Below are 20,879 nucleotides of genomic sequence, written 5' to 3' on the forward strand. Positions count from 1 at the left end.
ACTCCATTTCTTCTAAGGGATTCTTGCCTACAATAGTAGATATAATGGTCATTTGAGTTAAATTCACCCATTCCAGTCCATTTTAGTTTACTGAGTCCTAAAATGTTGATGTTCACTCTGGCCATCTCCTGTTTGACCACTTCCAATTTGCCTTGATTCATAGACATTCCAGTTCCTATGCATTATTGCTCTTTACAGCATCAAACTTTACTTCTATTACCAGTCGCATCTACAACTGGGTGTTGTTTTTGCTTTGGCTCCATCTCTTCATTCTTTCTGGAGTTATTTCTCCACTGATCTCCAGTAGCATGTTGGGCACCTACCAACCTGGGTAGATTATCTTTCAGTGTCCTATCTTTTTGCCTTTTCATACTGTTCATGGGGTTCTCAAGACAAGAATACTGAAGTGGTTTGCCATTTCTTTCTCTAGTGGACCACATTTTGCCAGAACCCTGCACCATGACATGTCCATCTTGGGTGACCCTACGCGGCATGTCTCATGAAGGCTGTGGTCAATGTGATCAGATTGGTTAGTTTTCTGTGATGGTGGTTTTCATTCTGTCTGCCTTCTGATAGAGAAGGATAAGAGGCTTATGGAAAGTTCCTGATGGGAGAGACTGACTGAGGGGGAAACTGGGTCTTGTTCTGATTTCTCACCTGACCTGCCTCTTGAGAAATCTGTATGCAGATCAGGAAGCAACAGTTAGAACTGGACATGGAACAACAGACCTGTTCCAAATAGGAAATGGAGTATATCAAGGCTGTATATTGTCATCCTGCTTATTTAACTTATATGCAGTGTACATCATGAGAAACATTGGGCTGGATGAAGTACAAGCTGGAATCAAGATTGCCAGAGAAATATCAATAACCTCAGATATGCAGATGACATCACCCTTATGGTAGAAAGTGAAGAGGAACTAAGGAGCCTCTTGATGAAACTGAAAAAAGAAAGTGAAAAAGTTGGCTTAAAGCTCAACATCCAGAAAACTAAGATCATGGCATCTGGTCCCATCACTTCATGGTAAATTGATGAGGAAACAGTGGAAACAGTGGCTGACTTTATTTTTGGTGGATCCCAAATCACTGCAGATGGTGATTGCAGCCATGAAATTAAAAGATGCTTACTCCTTGGAAGGAAAGTTATGATTAACCTAGACAGCATATTAAAAAGCAGAGACATTACTTTGCCAACAAAGGTCCTTCTAGTCAAGGCTATGGTTTTTCCAGTGGTCATGTATGGATGTGAGGGTTGGACTGTAAAGAAAGCTGAGAGCAGAAAAATTTATGCATTTGAACTGTGGTGTTGGAGGAGATTCTTGAGAGTCCCTTGGACTGCAAGGAGATCCAACCAGTCCATCCTGAAGGAAGTCAGTGCTGGGTGTTCATTGGAGGGACTGATGTTGAAGCTGAAACTCCAATACTTTGGCCACCTGATGTGAAGAGCTGACTCATTGAAAAGACCCTGATGCTGGGAAAGATTGAGGGCAGGAGGAGAATGATACGACAGAGGATGAGATAGTTGGATGGCATCACCGACTCAATGGACAAGAGTTTGGTAAACGCCAGGATTTATGATGGACAAGGAGGCCTGGTATGCTGCAGTCCATGGAGTGGCAAAGAGTCGGACAGGACTGAGCAACTGAACTGAACTGAACTGAAATGATGGCCATGCTCAGTAAATCTTTAATCTGGCTGTGTTCCCTCCCTGCTTTTTGACCTGAGGCCAAACTATGATGGAGTTAATGAAGATAATTGCGACCTCCTTCAAAAGGTCCCATGCATACACTGCTTCACTCAAGCCCCCCAACTCTGCAGCAGACCATCACCAGCCCATGCCTCCACCTGAGACTCCTGGACACTCAGGGGCAAGCCTGAGTCAATCTCGTGTGAGGTCACTGCTCTTTTCTCCTGAGTCCTGGTGTACACAAGGTTTTGTTCGTGCTCTCCAAGTCTGTTTCCCCAGTCCTCTGTAAGTTCTGGTGGCCCTATGGTGGGATTAATGGACACCTCCTCCAAGAGGGCTTATGCCATACCCAGGTCTGCTGCACCCAGAGCCCCTGCCCCTGCAGCAGTCCACTGCTGACCTGTACCTCTGCAGGAGACACTCAAACACAGTTCTGTCTCAGTCTCTATGGGGTCTCTGGGTCTCTGTGGCTCAAAACAAGGGTTGTTTGAGCCCTCCGAGAATCTCTGGTGGATATGGGGTTTTATTTCTAAGCCCTGATTAGAAATATTTATTTGCCAGACCAAAGGAAGACAGATGTAATTCCAAACTTGCATACATGTGTGTGTACACAAATTTGTGTGAAAGTGTACAGGTGTGTGCACGTACATGTGTGTGCATATGCAGGTGTCCATATGTACTCACTGACATAAAGATGCTTGCAGAACACTACTCTATTCAATTTAATTGTCTTGGAGCCAGGAACCAAGTGCAACCTTGAGTTCTGTATTCTGCGATTGGGCTTCCAGAGGTCAGATAGAGAGTCCCACATAATTGATTCGCTGAGGCCTTCAGCACAGCTGATTCAGAAGCCTGGCTAATCATATCTGTAGTTTTAGGAACAATCTTTAGCACTTTAGAAAACTAATATTAAATAAAAGACAAGGGCCAAAGTAAGACCCAAGGTTAAAAACAAATCAATATTAAAAAAATAAAATAAAACAGTGGTATTCTGAGAGCCAATTTCAATTGCAGATACTCATTTATTCAGTGCTACTTTTTGCTGGAGTCTGCTTTAGGTGCTGTGGATACAGCCTTGAACAAAAAAACAAAAATTCTTGGCCTCATGGAATGTAAATTAGGAGGGGACAAAAATGATAAATAGATTGAGAGAAACATTTTAAGTTCAAAAGTAGTAAATGCTAAGGAGAAAAATAAGGCAAGGAAAAGGGATGAGAAGAGCCATGATTTATGATCTTAAATGGAGATCAGATAAATTCTCCTGAGAAGACATTTGAGTAAAGACTGGAAGAAGCCAAGTGGACACTGGGCAAAAAGTATGCAGGCAGAGGGAATCTTGGGTACAGAGGACCCAAGTAGGAGCAGGCCCTGTGTTCAGGGATGAGCAAGGAGTGCATGGAGGGGAGGGTGGAGTGGTAGGAGGTGAGGTTAGAGAAGAGCAGGGTCAGGTCTTACAGGGCTCCAAGGCCAGAGTGAGGATTTTGGCTTTTATTCTGAGTGAGACCGAGTGGCGTTGAAGGGCTTCCATCAGCAAAGTGTCATGTGCAGACTTTCCTTCAGAAATGTTCACTTCCCAGGGTAGAGCAGGCAGGCCAGCATTTCACCAGGGAGTTTCAGAGGCAAAAGAAATTTCAGAAAACGGAATGCTTTTCATGAGGTTAGCACTCTTCCATATATATATATATATATATACACATATATATATATATACATATAGGTCAGCAGAATGCTTTAAGAATAATTATAAAAGTAGTGTTATAAGTCATTGGGGGAAATTCCCTGGCAGTCAAGTGGTTAGGACTTGGTGCTTTCACTGCTAAGGGTATGGGTTCAATCCCTGGTCAGGAAACTAAGATCCCACATGTCACACAGCACAGCTGAAAAAAGAAAAAACAGAAGTTGTCTCAGTAATTTACATAGAAAATGAGGTTATGTTGTTAGAAGTTATAGATCTAAGTTTTAAGCTAATATATGATGTTTATACTTCCAATGGATAATGAGAGGGGTAGATTTTAAAAGGATAACCACTCTCATTGAAAAAAGGACAAAATTATTAATCTTTTTTACTATGAGATTTTGCTACAAATGACAAGTTTTACACATTATAAGAAAAAGATGCTGTATTAAATGTAAAAGAAAGTAGCAGCTGTAAAATATGATAACGTTAATATTGATTAGAAAATCCAATTATTTCTACAATTTATGCTGATCTATCCCAAGATAGCTGTTTGTCAGCAGGTGGAAGTTCCTATTTAATTGGCATGATTGAGTACTTAGATATATTCTCAGAGCAGCAATAAAATGAAATTCTTATGTCTCAGGGACGTGGTTGAGGTTTTTGTTTTGTTTTACCCAGGTTTATCCAACTGAAACAAGACTTGTTTTATTTGGGAACAATTTTTGATTTAAAATATTTGTTAATTGTGTGGTTATGTAATTGCTTTTTATAATAAGAATGATAGGGAAAATTGTATGAATTTGACAAATATTTGTGATGATATATCTTTCTCTCATACAAAATCCTTCAGGTCCTCACTATTTCCTTCCTGTAAGACTCTTCTGATTGTTCTCTCTCACTACCTCCAGGCCTTTTCATCAGGTCAATTTATATTCTAGAAGAAAAATTTGGTCTGTGTATCATATATTCTATATCATGTAGTAATTTTCATTCATTCAGGTGGTAAAATTCATTCATCTCTAAATAACAAAAAAAAAATGCTATTCTGGTGGATAAAAAATAGGGGTCCATTTGTCTCATGCATTACAAATTCTGGGAATATAGTAACTGAATTGCTTCCAGGGTCTGTCTCTTCTATGTTTCTGCTCTATAGTTCTTATTATGTAGGCCTTCACTATGATGCCATTTGCTGCCTGAATGCAAGATGGCTGTTGTACCTCCAGACCTCACTTCTAGAAAGTTAGGAAAAAGGTAGAAGGATGAAGAGGACAAGAAACTCGGGATAACTTTGCCTCTTTTTTCACAAAGAGAAGCTCTTTTCAGGCACTTATGACTAGTTCCAGGGAAGCTGAAGAATTGGATACTTTGGCTTTTAGCGTCAGTAGTATACACAGTCAAAGGATAAAGTAGATTATTATCAGCTTTTGGATAGGCAAACTTATCTTCCAGAAAGAATCCTTAAAAATTCATTATTGGCTACTGTGTGAAGTCCATATCTCTTATTATTAAACAATATAATGTCACAAAGTGAGTTCTTACATACCTGGGAATTTGTAGATACCTTAGGGCTTCCCAGGTGGCTCAGACGGTGAAGAATCCACCATCAGTACAGGAGACCTGGGTTTGATTCCTGGGTTGGGACAATCCAGGGAGGAGAGAATAGCTACCCACTCCAGTATTCTGGCCTGGAGAATTCCATGGCAAGAGGAGCCTGGAGGGCTACAGTCCCAGGGTCCCAAAGAGTCAGACATGACTGAGTGACTAACACAAGTACACAAATCCAAGTACACAATAGATTGCCTACATTAAACATGCCTGAACGTTAGGAAATGACATTTTCTAAAAGGCAGAGAACAAAGGGCTCACTTAGAAACTGACATGAGTTCAGTAAGACAGGACATTTGAGTAGGAAAAGATGAGAAAGATGAGACTGGGGGAGGAAAAGGGAAATACAGGGCACTGTAAGCCCTGATGAGGAGAGTCTGAGTAACTGAGGAGAAATGACCTCCAGGGGAGATTCCCTTACCTGACTAAGTAATGAGCACATTCTTTCTTCAGTCAAGAAGTGTTTGCATCAGAGAATGATCTTCTAAAACCCCCAGACACCAACAAAACAAAACAATATCGCAAAGCAACAGCAACAAGACTAATTATGTCAAGAGCAATGGGGAGTGACAAGTTTTAAGTCACTTAAGACATTTTCACATCCGTTTCCTCCCTTTTTCATTCTGCCCCTTCTTTCAGTGGGACATTGAATGTAGTTCATGTAGAGTTGACCTTGGATTGGCCTAAATTATTTAGCATGTCCATTCCCACGGCCTCAGCAAGTAGCTCAGGAATGAGTCAATAAGACACAATAAACCATTTGCTGAGTTTCCAAGAAAGTGTCCCCTTTTGCTGGATATTTTAGTGTCACCATGTGATACTCATAAACTGCTGCAGCCATGTATCTATCCAAGAGGTACCAGCTGGAGATAAAGCTGACACAGAGAAGACAGAACTACAAGATGAAGAGCTTGGTTACATAACACAGTCTGAGTCTTGGATCAGTTCAGTTCAGTTCAGTCACTCAGTTGTGTCTGACTCTTTGCGACTCTATGGACTGCAGCATGACAGGCCTCCCTGTCCATCAACAACACCCAGAGTTTACTCAAACTCACGTCCATGAGTTGGTAATGCCATCCAACCATCTCATCCTCTGTCGTCCTCTTCTCTTCCTGCCCTCAATCTTTGCCAGCATCAGCGTCTTTTCTAATGAGTCAGCTCTTCTCATCAGGTGGCAAAGGATTGGAGTTTCAGCTTCAACATCAGTGTTTCCAATGAACACTCAGGACTGATTTCCTTTAGGATGGACTGGTTGGACCTCCTTCCTGTCCAAGGGACTCTCAAGAGTCTTCTCCAACATTACAGTTCAAAAACATCAATTCTTTGGTGCTCAGCTTTCTTTATATTCCAACACTCAAATCCATACATGACCACTGGAAAAATGATAGCCTCGACTAGACGGACCTTTGTTGGCAAAGTAATGTCTCTGCTTTTTAATATGCTGTCTAGATTGGACAACTTTCCTTCCAAGGAGTAAGCGTCTTTTAATTTCATGGCTGCAGTCACCACCTGCAGTGATTTTGGAGCCCAAAAAATAAAGTCAGCACTGTTTTCACTGTTTCCCCATCTATTTCCCATGAAGTGATGGGACCAATGCCATGATCTTAGTTTTCTGAATGTTGAGCTTTAAGCCAACTTTTTCATTCTCCTGTTTCACTTTCATCAGAAGGCTCTTTAGTTCTTCACTTTCTGCCATAAGGGTGGTGTCATCTGCATATCTGAGGTTATTGATATTTCTCCCAGCAATCTTGATTCCAGCTTGTGCTTCTTCCAGCCCAGCATTTCTCATGATGTACTCGGTATATAAGTTAAATAAGGAGGGTGACAATATACAGCCTTGACGCACTCCTTTTCCTATTTGGAACCAGTCTGTTGTTCCTCCAGTTCTAACTGTTGCTTCCTGACCTACATACAGGTTTCTCAAGAGGCAGGTCAGGTGGTATGGTATTCCCATCTCTTTCAAAATTTTCCACAGTTTATTGCGATCCACATAGTCAAAGGCTTTGGCATAGTCAATAAAGCAAAAATAGATGTTTTTCTGGAACGCTCTTGCTTTTTTGATGATCTAGCGGATGTTGGCAATTTGATTTCTGGTTCCTCTGCCTTTTCTATATCCAGCTTGAACATCTGGAAGTTCACGGTTCATGTATTGTTTAAGACTGGCTTGGAGAATTTTGAGCATTACTTTGCTAGCTTGTGAGATGAGTGCAATTGTGCGGTAATTTGAAGATTCTCTGGCAATATCTTTCTTTGGGATTGAAAGGAAAACTGACCTTTTGCAGTCCTGTGGCCACTGCTGACTTTTCCAAATTTGCTGGCTTACTGAGTGTAGCACTTTCGCAGCATCCTTTTTTAGGATTTGAAATAGCTCTACTGGAATTCCATGACCTCCACTAGGTTTGTTCATAGTGATGTTTCCTAAGGCCCACTTGACTTCACATTCCAGGATGTCTGGCTCTAGGTGAGTGACCACATCATCGTGGTTATCTGGGTTGTGATGACCTTTTTTGCACAGTTCTTCTGTGTATTCTTGCCAAGGTCATACCTTTCCTTAATATCATCTGATTCTGTTAGGTCTATACCATTTCTGTCCTTCCCTGAGCCCATCTTTGCATGAAACGTTCCCTTGGTAGCTCTAATTTTCTTGAAGAGATCTATAGTCTTTCCCCATTCTATTGTTTTCCTCTATTTCTTCACATTGATTAGTGAGGAAGGCTTTCTTATCTCTCCTTGCTATTCTTTGGAATTCTGCATTCAAATAGGTATATCTTTCCTTTTCTCCTTTGTTTTTTGCTTCTCTTCTTTTCACAGCTATTTGTAAGGCCTTCTCAGACAGTCATTTTGCTTCTTTGCATTTCGCTTTCTTGGGGATTTCAAATACGTCAATTGGAATTCCATCACCTCCACTAGCTTTGTTCATAGTCATGCTTCCTAAGGCCCCCTTGACTTCACATTCCAGAATGTCTGGCTCTAGGTGAGTGATCACACCATCGTGATTATCTGGGTCAGGGAGATCTTTTTTGTACAGTTCTTCTGTGTATTCTTGCCACCTCTTCTTATATCTTGTGGTTCTGTTAGGTCCCTACCATTTTTGTCCTTTATTGAGCCCATCTTTGTATGAAATGTTCCTTTGGTATCTCTAATTTTCTTCAAGAGATATCCAGTCTTTCCTATTCTGTTGTTTTCTTCTATGTTTTTTGCATTGATCACTGATGAAGGCTTTCTTATCTCTCCTTGCTATTCTTTGAACTCTATATTCAAATTGGTATGTCTTTCCTTTTCTCCTTTGCTTTTTGCTTCCCTTCTTTTCACAGCTATTTGTAAGGGCTCCTTAGACAGTCATTTTGCTTTTTAAAATTTCTTTTTCTTGGGGAAGGTCTTGACTCCTGTCTCCTGTACAATGTCACGAACCTCCATCCATAGTTCATCAGGCACTCTGTCTATCAGATCTAGTCCCTTAAATCTATTTCTCACTTCCACAGTATAATCATAAGGGATTTCATTTAGGTCATACCTGAATGGTCTCCACTTTCTTCAATTTCAGTCTGAATTTGGCAATAAGGAGTTCATGATCTGAAAGTGCTGCACTCAATATGCCAGAAAATTTGGAATAGTCAGCAGTTTTCCATAGGACTGGAAAAAGTCGGTTTTCATTCCAACCCCAAAGAAAGGCAATGCCAAAGAATGCTCAAACTACCACACAATTGCACCCATCTCACACGCTAGCAAAGTAATGCTCAAAATTCTCCAAGCCAGGCTTCAGCAATATGTGAATGTGAACTTCCAGATGTTCAAGCTGGTTTTAGACTAGGCAGAGGAACCAGAGATTAAATTGCCAACATCCACTGGATCATCGAAAAAGGAAGAGAGTTCCAGAAAAACATCTATTTCTGCTTAATGACTATGCCAAAGCCTCTGTGTGGATTGCAATAAACTGTGGAAAAATTTGAAAGAGATGGGAATACCATACCACCTGACCTGCCTCTGACAAACCTGTATGTAGGTCAGGAAGCAACAGTTAGAACTGGACATGGAACAACAGACTGGTTCCAAATAGGAAAAGGAGTTCATCAAGGCTGTATATTGTCACCCTGCTTATTTAACTTATATGCAGAGTACATCATGAGAAATGCTGGGCTGGAGGAAGCACAAGCTGGAATCAAGATTTCTGGGAAAAATATCAACAACCTCAGATATGCAGATGACACCAGCCTTATGGCAGAAAGTGAAGAGGAACTAAAAAGCCTCTTGATGAAAGTGAAAGAGGAGAGTGAAAATGATGGCTTAAAGCTCAACATTCAGAAAACGAAGATCATGGCATCCGGTCCCATCACTTCATGGCAAATAGATGGGGAAATAATGGATACAGCGGCTGACTTTATTTTTCTGGGCTCCAAAATCCCTGTAGATGGTGACTGCAGCCATGAAATTAAAAGATGCTTCCTCCTTGGAAGGAAAGTTGTGACCAAACTAGACAGCATATTAAAAAGCAGAGACATTACTTTGCCGACTAAGGTCCGTCTAGTCAAGCCTATGGTTTTTCCAGTTGTCATGTATGGATGTGAGAGTTGTACCGTGAAGAAAGCTGAGCGTCAAAGAATTGATGTTTCTTGAACTGTGGTGTTGGAGAAGACTCTTGAGAGTCCCATGGGCTGCAAGGAAGTCCAGCCAGTCCATCGTAAAGGAGATCAGTCCTGGGTATTCATTGGAAGGACTGATGTTAAAGCTGAAACTCCAATACTTTGGCCACCTCATGCAAAGAGCTGACTCATTGGAAAAGACCTTGATGCTGGGAGGGATGGGGGGCAGGAGGAGAAGGGGATGACAGAGGATGAGATGGTTGGATGGCATCACTGACTCGATGGACATGTGTCTGAGTGAACTCCGGGAGTTGGTGATGGATGGGGAGGCCTGACGTGCTGCAATTCATGGGGTCTCAAAGAGTCAGACACGATTGAGCGACTGAACTAAACTGAATTGAACTAATCTATGGTGAAGGTAATGAAGACAATGGTGACCTCCCTCAGAAGATCCCATGCATGTACTGCTACAGTTCATGCCCCCAACCCTGAAGCTGGCCACCACTCACCCACACCTTCGTCGGAGACACCCACACACCCACAAGCACGTCTTCTGTGGTGTCACTGTTCCTTTCTCTTGGGTCCTGGTGTAAAAGGTTCTCTTGTGCCCTCCAAGAGTCTATTTCCCAGTCCTATGTAAGTTCTGGCAAGTCTGTAGTGGGGTTAATGGTGACCTCCTCCACGGACTTATGCCATACCCATACCCAGAACCCTTGTCCCTGAGGCAGACCACTGCTGACCCATACCTCCACAGGAGACACTCAAACACAGTCTCGGATCAAGCTTTAACAAAACTAGACTACTCCTAAAATGCTCAATTGAGACAGACAATTCTTTTTCATTTGATTTAAACCCATATGGGTTAGGCTGTCACTTGCAACAGGAATATTCTTAACTGATATATGTAACATGATCACATTTACATTTTATAAAGCTTGTTTGGGCTACAGGGATACATCGTAAGCAAGAAGGCAGGGAGAACTGTTAAGAGTTGAACAGTAATCTGGTTGAGAAATGGTATGGATGGTGGGGGCAGGGATGGGGGCAATTGGAGCACAGAAAAGTGATAGATTTAAGGGATATTTAGTATTCTTGCCTGGAGAATCCCATGGACGGAGGAGCTTGGTGGGCTACAGTCCATGGGTAGCAAAGAGTCGGACACGACTGAGCAACTTCACTTTCACTTTCAGGCTAGTTAGAGGATTTGGATGTGGAGAGAAAAGTTAAAAATGACTTGTGTCAATAGGCTTTCTGACTTGAGTTAGTGGATTGGGGGCACCATTCACTGAGGTAAGGAGATTGGATACTGTTTGCCAAACAATACTAGGTATTGCTTATCCAATCCAGATTGGATAAAGTTTGCCTATAAAATGTCTGTGTGAGATGACAAATGGGGTACTGAATATATGGGTCTGAAATTCAAAAGAGAGGACTAGGCTGTTACAGATTTAAGAGTCACTAGTGTATTCAGTGGAGAAGGCAATGGCATCCCACTCCAGCACTCTTGCCTGGAAAATCCCATGGACAGAGGAGCCTGGTAGGCTGCGGTTCGTGGGGTCGCGAAGAGTCAGACACGACTGAACGACTTCACTTTCACTTTTTACTCTCATGCATTGGAGAAGGAAATGGCAACCCACTCCGGTGTTCTTGCCCGGAGAACCCGGGGACGGGGGAGCCTGGTGGGCTGCCGTCTATGGGATCGCACAGAGTCAGACATGACTGAAGCGACTTAGCAGCAGCAGCAGCAGCAGTGTATTCAGAGTAAATGAAGTTTAGTGAGAAAGACGGAATATCAATATTTAAGAAAAGGCGAAGGAGATGAAGAAGGAACAGAGAGAAGGTAATTCACGAATTTGCAGCATCACAGGAGCAAAAAAAAAAAAAAAACGGGTTTAGGAAGGCCAGAGTGGCAAATGCTGTTTTGTTCAACTCTCTGCGACCGCATGGACTATAGCCCACCAGGCTCCTCTGTCTATGGAATTTTCCAGGCAAGAGTACCATAAGGGGTTGCCATTTCTACTCCAGGGGATCTTCTAGACCCAGGAATGGAACTCATATCTTTTGTGTCTCCTGTATTGACAGGTGGATTCTTTACCACTACTGCAACGTGGGAAGTAAGAGGTAAAGTTGGATGGAACTGGGAAGGTTCCTTTAAATCTAAGAACACGGAGGTCATTAGCAAATTTTGAACAATAATGGGTACAATCTAGATTATAGCAGGTTGAGGGTAAGTGAGGAGTGTGTGTTTGTGTGTGTTGTATGTGAGAAAGTAGAATCATCAAACGAGAAGAACTTTTTCTAGTTATTCCACTTTGCAGTCACACTTTTCAAAAGTCCAGAGCTAAGTCACAGCCCCCTTTAGTTTCTAACACTGACCTATTTGGTGCTCTTATCCAGTCTCATGTCTTTGTGGTGGTTGTCAATTTGGAATAATTAGAAACCATGCTCTAATAAACATTATTTTACACGTTCTAAAAAAAAAAGTATGGATGAGATGATATCAAACCATTATCCTTCCTCTAGTCCTTGAGGTCCTATGCTGCTACTCTGCCCTAATACCTACTACTCTGTCCCTTGGTTACTTGGTACTCATCAAACGTAAGACACCTTCCTGTTGTAGACCCTTTGCACTGGCTATTCCTTGTTCCTGGAGTGTTCCTCCCTACAATCTTCACAAGGCTCTCTCCCTCTCCTCTTCTAAGTCTGTTCCTACGGCACCTCCACAAAACTCACCTGGCCACACTATTTAAAATTCCAATTTGCTTCCCTGATACTCTCATTCCCCTCTACCCTGCCTTACTTCTTTTCTTCACACAAATAACACATATAAGTTTAACGTACAATGAATTTCATTATGTTTATGACAAAGATAAAATATTAAAAGCAACAAGAGAAAAATGACAAATAAGATACAAGGGAACTTCTATCAGGTTATCAGCTGATTTCTCAACAGAAACTCTACAAGCCAGAAGAGAATGGCATGATATGTTTAAGTGATGAAAGAGAAGAACCTACAACCAAGAATACCCAGCAAGACTCTCATTCTGATTTGATGGAGAAATCAAAAGTTTTCCAGACAAGCAAAAGTTAAAAGAATTCAACACCACCAAACCAGCTTTACAACAAATTCTAAAGGAACACTAGGCAGGAAACAAGACAAGGAAAAGACCTACAGAAAATAAACCCGAAACAATTAAGAAAATGGTAATAGGATCAAACACATCAGTAATTACCCTAAAAGTAAATGGATTAAATGCACCAAGCAAAAGACACTGATGAAAGCATGTGCTATATATGTGCTTCCACTTACCACATCACTGTTTGATCCCCCAAACTGTATGTAATTATTTTACAGTTAGGCTAATCATGTTCCCATTATGGCTTGCAATTGTCATTATCTTTTACTTTTTGTCTGGCTATTGATTGTGAAAACTGATAAACATCTTTTATTATTGTGATTATATAACTATTATTCACTTAATACCATTGTATCATGATTGGTCACAGAAAAATAATAGAACTCTATATCACCAAAATGGTCATTTAGTAGAAAACCCTGTAATCACTTTTAAAAATTCAGATGCATATCAGAATTATCTTGGGAATTTTTGAAAAATACAAATGCCCAGATATTGGGTTTTTTCTCCAAAGCTCCAGATATGTTTCTAGTGAGCAATCATGTTTAAAAACAACTGGACCCTATGATAATCTTTTATTTTTATCTAGTTTGTTTCACTTTTTCCATTTCATATTCAGTGTTCCCATTTCATTTAGTTTATGTTTCCCAATTCCTCCATCTCTCTTTTTTTGTTATTGTTCTTCCTCAAGCCTTTATCTAGTAGAAAAACTTTTGTATACATATATATATAATATGCATAATATATATATTAGATGAAAGTAAAGTGAAAGTGAAATCGCTCAGTCGTGTCTGACTCTGCGACCCCGTGGACTGTAGCCCACCAGGTTCCTCCACCCATGGGATTCTCCAGGCAAGAATACTGGAGTGGGTTGCCATTTCCTTCTCCAGGGGAATCTTCCCGACCCAGGGATCAAATTCAGGTCTCCCTCATTGCAGGCAGATGCTTTAACCTCTGAGCCACCAGGGAAGCCCAGTTAATTTTTGCCTAATAAAAAATTTATGGCATTAAATAAATAAATCTAAGTTGGATAAGGAAGGGAGTGAAGATATAAAGAGGCTGAGAGGAATTAAAAGGTTCCACGACCTACAGCAGTGATTGTCAAACTTTAGCGGTATAAGAATCACCTGAAAGGGGCAGATTCTGAATTATTCAGTAGGTCAGGGTGAAGACCAAAATTCATTTTCAACAAAGATCCTAGTTGATTCTGATGTAAGAGGGCCATGGACCAATTTTTGAGTAGTAGTGGATTTGAAATGATAGTTTAAAGTGCTATTTTGAAAGAAGCTGAGAGAAAGAGAGAGGGAAATAGTGGGGGAGTGGTGATATTTACTGCAGGAATAGGTGGTTACAGTGTGAGATGACTAATTTATTATCTCAAAGATGGAACAGCCTGGAATGATGAAAGGTTTAAAGTATGCCCAAGGGAGTGGGTGGCTGAAGTGGAGAGTGAAGTGGAAATAAATATCACCAGAGGGGAGTGCCAAAAGTCTAGGTAATAATCTATGTGGACCCTAAAGCTGCCCCAGATGATGGCAGTACTTGTAAGCGACAGGCTAAACTATGAACAAAGTTCAAAACCATTAGTAAATGAGGGGAGGGAACTGCAGCTGGGTAGAGACCAAGCAAAAATATGAAGTTGAAGGACCTGTAATTGGCCAAGAGTTTTTATGCAATGGCAGAAAAGTGAAACTGGCCAATAGTAGGTGAGCCCTTATTGTCTGGCAGGCTTTACATACATCAGTCCATTTCACTCTCACAAACAACAACTCACAAACTTCATATAAAGTGAAAGCGAAAGTGAAGTCGCTCAGTCGTGTCTGACTCTTTGCGTCCCCGTGAACTGTAGCCTACCAGGCTCCTCCATCCAAAGGATTTTCCAGGCAAGGGTACTGGAGTGGGTTGTCATTTCCTTCTCCAGGGGATCTTCCCGACCCAGGGATTGAACCCAGGTCTCCCACATTGTAGGCAGACACTTTACCATCTGAGCCACCAGGGAAGTCATATAAATAAAGTAGGTGCTATTTTTATTCCACTGTTATGAGGAAACAGAAGCTGTTTTAATACAGTTCAGCAAAAAAAAAAAAAAAGATCCCCAGAATATTGTTAGGGGTGAGGTTACCAATGGAAATATTCCTTTAAATTTTATTTGTACTGAAAGATTTTTTTTCCCCAATATCCAGCAAGTGGCAGCACCAAGTAATTTTATATTAGGTCATTTAATAGAAACAACACACTCTGCATGTATCAAGAGTTCTGTCTACTCCATGCTTTGATGATTTCTTCAGCCGCATCCAGTGTACTGTCTTTCTGTAAATTAATGAAATAGTCATCATTACAAATCAAAATAAATTCAAGATAAAGTAAAAATTTAAATACAAAAAGTACACCAAAGTCAGTCCATCTGTAAGAGTCATGTGGTGGTTTGGGAACTGAGTGATCCTCAACCCCTGATAACTTGAGCCAGGCATAGCTGGTCCTTGGCCTCTGCAGCTAAGACAAAGTCCAGGAACATGGCATGGGGGTGGGGGATACCTTGAGTGGTGTCACTGGAAGCTCTACCCCATTTTAAACCACTTAACCTCAGCAGGAACACAGAAACTGGGAAATGGTATCTACAGCATCATCCTTTGCCTTGGTGGCCAAATATACAAGTCACAAGCTCTTTAAGGAGCCTAGCAGCAAATCAAACAGGCCGAATATTTATAATGCTATTATCCCATTGCTGTCAGGCTAGAAAAGTGAATGAGCCTCACAAGAATTCAATGTTAGGGGAGCTATAGAAGTGTCAACAGCAATCATTACATTATACTGTTTTGTGATGCTGGCTGCCAGTTCAGAGCACTTTATTACTACTATCCTGACACCAAAAGAACTCTGCAAATTAACTAATATGGGGCCAAGCAACATTACCAAGAAAATGATCAACAATCTGTATATACAGCTCAGTCTGGAAAGAGCTTAACCTAATCCCAGCCAAAACCATGTCTGTCAATGAGGATGCGTTCACTGCCAAAGACTCAGACTTATAAATGACACTGATGCAGGAGAGCCTGGAGGATGCAGGAGAGCCTGAAGGATGTACTGACGAGAGCCATATTTACTGTTTAGTTCGTTTGGGTAGGAAGAGCGCAAAATCACAGACTTCTTTCAAAGAGCCTTGTAGACAACAAAAGGAAACCCCTCCCTTAGCTCCCAACAAAGAGGATACCAGGCAGAGTGAGACTACAATAATAAATTAATATACAATTACAGAAAAAAGTCAAAGAATACAGAAGAATTTACACTGAAAAATAATCATCTGTTTCTTCCCTTCTCATGCCTTCCTACTACTCCCACCATCCTCTAAATCAACTTCTTATGGCAATTTTGATTTTAGTTCTAGTGATTACCATCAAAATCTAAATAATGTATGCTCCTAGATTTTTAATTTATCAACTTCAGACAATGTTTACCATTCTCTGCTCTGAATGAGGAAAAATTGGTTCTTTTGCCACTACTCTGCTCCCTCCTATTGAAGTCTCACAGTTATAAGCTCCTAACGCCACAGTTAGAGGGCCAACTGTAAAGATATAATTTATTTTTTGAATAGGTAATATGTACATATGGTATAAAATTAAATTGATGGACAAACTTCCTCTTGCTTTCTCTACTCTTTTCCTTTCTCTTCCATCTCTACAGAGTGACTTACTCCAAAGCCATCAGGAGGGAAACAGATCATGTATGGGGGTGGGAGAGCCTCAGCAGCCCGGTGCAGGATGCTACAGGCAGAGTGAAGTAAGAAGACCTTCCACCAGGGTTGGCATGAGGTGGTGGCGATGGCACTAGTGGCACTAACCTGGATCAGGGCGTCCGAATCGAGGGGGTAAGTAAGCAAGGCATCTGTATGGCAGGGTGCTTGCAGGCAGCATGGAGCCTGGAGGGGATGAGGCAGGCATCTGCCAGTGCAGACGGGTATGGAGTGTCAGAGCCTGCAAGGGAAGACGAGCGCTTCTATGCCCTGGGTGACAGTGGTGGCTTTGTGTGTGGCGCTGGAGACTCAGAGGAGGGTATCTCTGCAGGAAGGCGATGGAAGCAGGTCAGCACATGGTGCTGAAGCTCAGGTGAGGTGAGGGTGGTGACCATACAGGGAACAGGGGCGGCAGACTGGGAAAAATGTCAAAGCCTGCATAGGGTGCAGGGTGTCTGTCGGGGTGGTGGGTGGAGGGGCAGTAGCACTAACAAGAGACGGCCACACGCAGAGGTACTGATTAAAGAAGCGGATAAATGATGAGCAAAGTGTTTTTACTGTCAATACTGTCAAGGAAGGTTGTGACTCACATGTACAGGGAGAAAGCCAGAATAAACTTGGAGGTGGTTTCAATGTATTTAGACAGACATAGGAATAAGTAGGATAGATACAGACATAGAAAGTATGGACATACACTTACATGTTCCCTATCTCTGTCTTCTGGGAGGGCCTGGGAATACTAATACCCCAATGAGCACTCGTCATGCCCAGAGCTTGGTTTCTTAATACCATTCTCCAGTAAAAGGGGATTTCAGGTTGAGCTGGACAATGACAAAGTGAACCTACTGCATCTTGAAATGCCAGAAAGTAAGAAAATGCTCAAAAAATGATGGGAGACGTGTCAAAGAAAACAGAGGCCAGCTTAACGGGGCTCTTAATGGCCAAATTTTGGAAAATGTGAGCATCGAAATAAGTAATAATAGTAAATTTTAACCCACTGAATAAAACAAGAATCTATGAGTCCTTACATATATGAATAGTTAAATGAATAAATTATTTGATGTGATATGGAATATTTTCATGGTTTCAAAGTACTTCACCACAAAACATTCATTATTCATCAAGGAAAAAGTGAAACTTTACAGTAGAGAAGCCTGGCAGACACCACCTCAATAAAATGATTAAACTTAACATCACCAGTTGTAGATAAAACTAAAATCATGTGCTATCTGATAGGATGCAAAACAATGAACAAAATATCACTTCTTTGGTTTCTACCAAAAGTGCACAACCTGAATCTATCCATGAGTAAATGTCAAACAAATGTTAAGGGACTTTCTTCAAAATAATTGGTCAACAATTTTCAAAAGTATCAACATTATGAAAATCAAGGAAATCTGAGGAAACTTCCCAGCTTGAAGAAGACATGACAACTTAATGCAATGCACGATTCTGGCTTGGACTGACTGACTGATGACTGGCTGATTGACACAACTGTGGCCAGGATTTATTTATTTATTTGCTTATAAAAAAGGACATTATTGGGACAATCAGTGAAACCTGAATTAGATCTGAGGATTAGACAGAATAATATAGCACTCTTAAGTTCATGATGTTGATGATTATACTGTAGAAGAATGTTGTATAATGGAGAATATATAATAAGGTATTTGGCGGTAACAGAGGCATCAACAATTAAGTTAGGAACTTGCTCTACAATTGTTTGGAAAAACAGGTTTCAAAACTTATTTACCGAGACTATTTAAACATATATTTCTTTAGGTAATCCAGCCTCCCACCCATCTCTCTCAGCCATTCAGTTTTCCTCCCCAGAAGCAACAATGGATTTTATTGTGTATCCTTCCAGAGAGACAGTTGAGGCATTTAAAAGCTTCCTCTCTTTTCCTTCCTTCTTTTCCTTTTTATGTAAATGATATCATTCCTCACAAACTAGTCTGCTCCTTGCTTTTCACTTGTTCTTTAGCACTCCACAGAGCTGCTTCACTTGTTTAGGTATGTGAATGTACCATAATTTATTTAAGCAGTCTGCACTGGTGAGTATTGTGGTTGTCTATTATAACTCTGATATCACAAACAATGCTTCACTGAAAATCCTTGAATACAGATCTTCAATATGCAAGTAAATCCACAGGGAAAAATCATACAAGCAGAACTGGTGGGCCAAAGACATGTACATCTACGTTTAGATAATTTTCAAACTAACCACTGTAGAGATTTTACAAATTACACTTGTACTCTCAATCAATGCATGAGAGTATCTTAAGAAACTTTCTAGTTGTTTTGGTTATTTCCAATCTAACAGATAATATAAAATTTCATGGCAGTTTTATTTTTCATTTCTCTTACTATTGAGATGTATCCTTTTATATATTTGACAGCTACTGAGGATTTTACTAATAACCACCGTAAAGTGCTGCCTTTGGTTTGTTTTGTCCTAAAATTTGACCTGGTTTCTTTCAGCTTCCACTTTCTCAGCATGTTTTGCCATCCTTTTATTTTTTGCTTTTCCAAGCAGTTGGGTTAGGTGTGTCAGCTTTCCCTAGGGGCTTGATGTTGCTCCACTGTCTTCCAATAGTGAATGCTGATGCAAAGGAGGTGAGTCTATACTGATCTTCCTCCTCTCCTGTCTCCATGGAGGCCTCGATCACCTTGTGTAGGTACCAAAGGATCATTTATAAAGACCAATATAATACACAAGGTACATCTCAGCATTTTTCTGTGACATTCTGTGACATTCCTGAGGCAAGCCATTTCCTTCCTTGTTTGAAATGGAAAGGATTCTCAAAGCTATAAAATTCTTTCCCAATTCTATTTGCCCTGCCCCCCTCACCTCTACCCCCAACTCCTCCAGGAACTCTAGGTGTATCATTTGTCTTCCACATTTATACTTTTTCTAACATTTAAAAACTCTTTGTTCCTGGGAATTCCCTGGCAGCCCAGTCCTTAGGACTCCACGCTTTCACTGCTGAGGGCCCAAGTTCAATTCCTGGTCAGGGAACTAAGATCCTACAAGCTGTATGGTATAGCCAAAAAAACAAAAAATAGAAAGAAATTCTTTGTTCCCTTCACTTCTTTTCACCCACTTTTCTCAATCTTCAGTGTGCTTACAGAAGAATTTAGTGTTCTCTATGCTGCTTCCAATGTCACTACAGTTACCAATTTTTTTTCCCCTTCAATTTCTTATCTGATCTCTGACAGCTACCATTTCATCCTCTTATATTATCTTACTCTAGCTTCCCTGAATTTTAAAAAACTTCTGCTGTTAACTCTTGTTTTAAATGTTTTGAATTTGAAATATAACACTTTTTTCTTGCTCTGTGGCAACAGTTCTTTTTTGGTTTTTGTTTTTTGTTGTTGCTGAATATTCTCTGATACTTATTTTTCATTATATCTTTCTCCTTCTCCTTAATAGCATCTTTGCAGATTCATAGCTGGTTCCTTTTTATTGCTCATTTTTGGTTGAATTCTCTTTGTGAGCTCCCACAGCCAGCACAATTACGGTTCCTATTGTTCTGGGTAATGACTAAGCTACTTGCTGGCTCTATGATTTGTACATGTATTTGCAGATCTGTATAAAGGAGGAGACAGGAAAGACCTAGAAGGGAGTAGAAATTATCTTTGGCTCACAGTAAAGTTAAACATGACTGATGGAGTGAGTTCAGTGAAGGGGAACTCTTTTAAACTTTATTTCTTTCTAACTAATTTAACTGTTTCCCTCCAATTTAATGCGTCCACCTTGCCTCAACACAGCTTTAGCAAAAATGAGAGGAAAGAGTAAATCTATAGCCCTTTCCACTTTGTTCGCATAGGTAGTAGATGACGTGGCCGTATGTTTCTACTCTACCTTGTCCGTGCTGCCAAATGGGTCTGGAGAAGTTTCCACTCACAGTGCACTCACTGTTCCTACTGTTCTGGATAATGAGCAGGCTACCTATTGGCTCTGCCTATTAGGCTGTAGAAGCAGGAGCCTTTCTCCACGTCTTCCCTCTACGATTTCCTTCACTATAGTTGGCAACTCTTCCTCATTTCCTGGGGGATTTGGAATTTGTTTTCCATTTTCCTAGCTGTTCTTTTTAAAAAATAATTTCCAAGAAGAGAATGGGAGAAGGCCTTCTGACCATTTCTAAAACTGGAAGTCTTATGTTACTTTTTTATTCTATTAGTTCTGCTTATAACTTCAAATAATATATATTTATTCCTCTATAAATCTACTATAAGATGCAAGTATTAATGACCTTATCCTTTCTTTTACATTTCAGATAATTAAATGTTGACATTGTTAGATTGTTAAAATTTATATTCTGTTCTAAATAAGTCTCCCATAGTTTGTCTATATGGTGTCTCTAAAAGTTGAAAACAGTGTTTACATCATTCTGACCAGACTTATAGATGAGTGTGTTGGTATAGAGAGTGCCTTAATTTTGATAAGACTGTTTTTAGT

The 20,879-nt window shown here is 40.6% G+C and overlaps 1 protein-coding gene across 2 annotated transcripts in view; it reads right to left on the bottom strand.

Moving 5' to 3' along the window:
- Positions 1 to 14,697: 14,697 nt before the first annotated feature.
- The window catches only part of KYAT3 (kynurenine aminotransferase 3), a 66,978-nt gene continuing 60,796 nt past the window's right edge, over positions 14,698 to 20,879 (bottom strand). For both annotated transcript variants that reach the window (XM_069596998.1, XM_069596987.1), the window contains one exon: positions 14,698 to 14,997. In XM_069596998.1, the coding sequence (XP_069453099.1) occupies positions 14,935 to 14,997 (63 nt within the window). In that variant the 3' untranslated portion in view covers positions 14,698 to 14,934. The remainder of the gene's footprint in view (positions 14,998 to 20,879) is intronic.

This window comes from Ovis canadensis, chromosome 1, assembly GCF_042477335.2.
Source record: "Ovis canadensis isolate MfBH-ARS-UI-01 breed Bighorn chromosome 1, ARS-UI_OviCan_v2, whole genome shotgun sequence".
Lineage (NCBI taxonomy): Eukaryota > Metazoa > Chordata > Mammalia > Artiodactyla > Bovidae > Ovis > Ovis canadensis.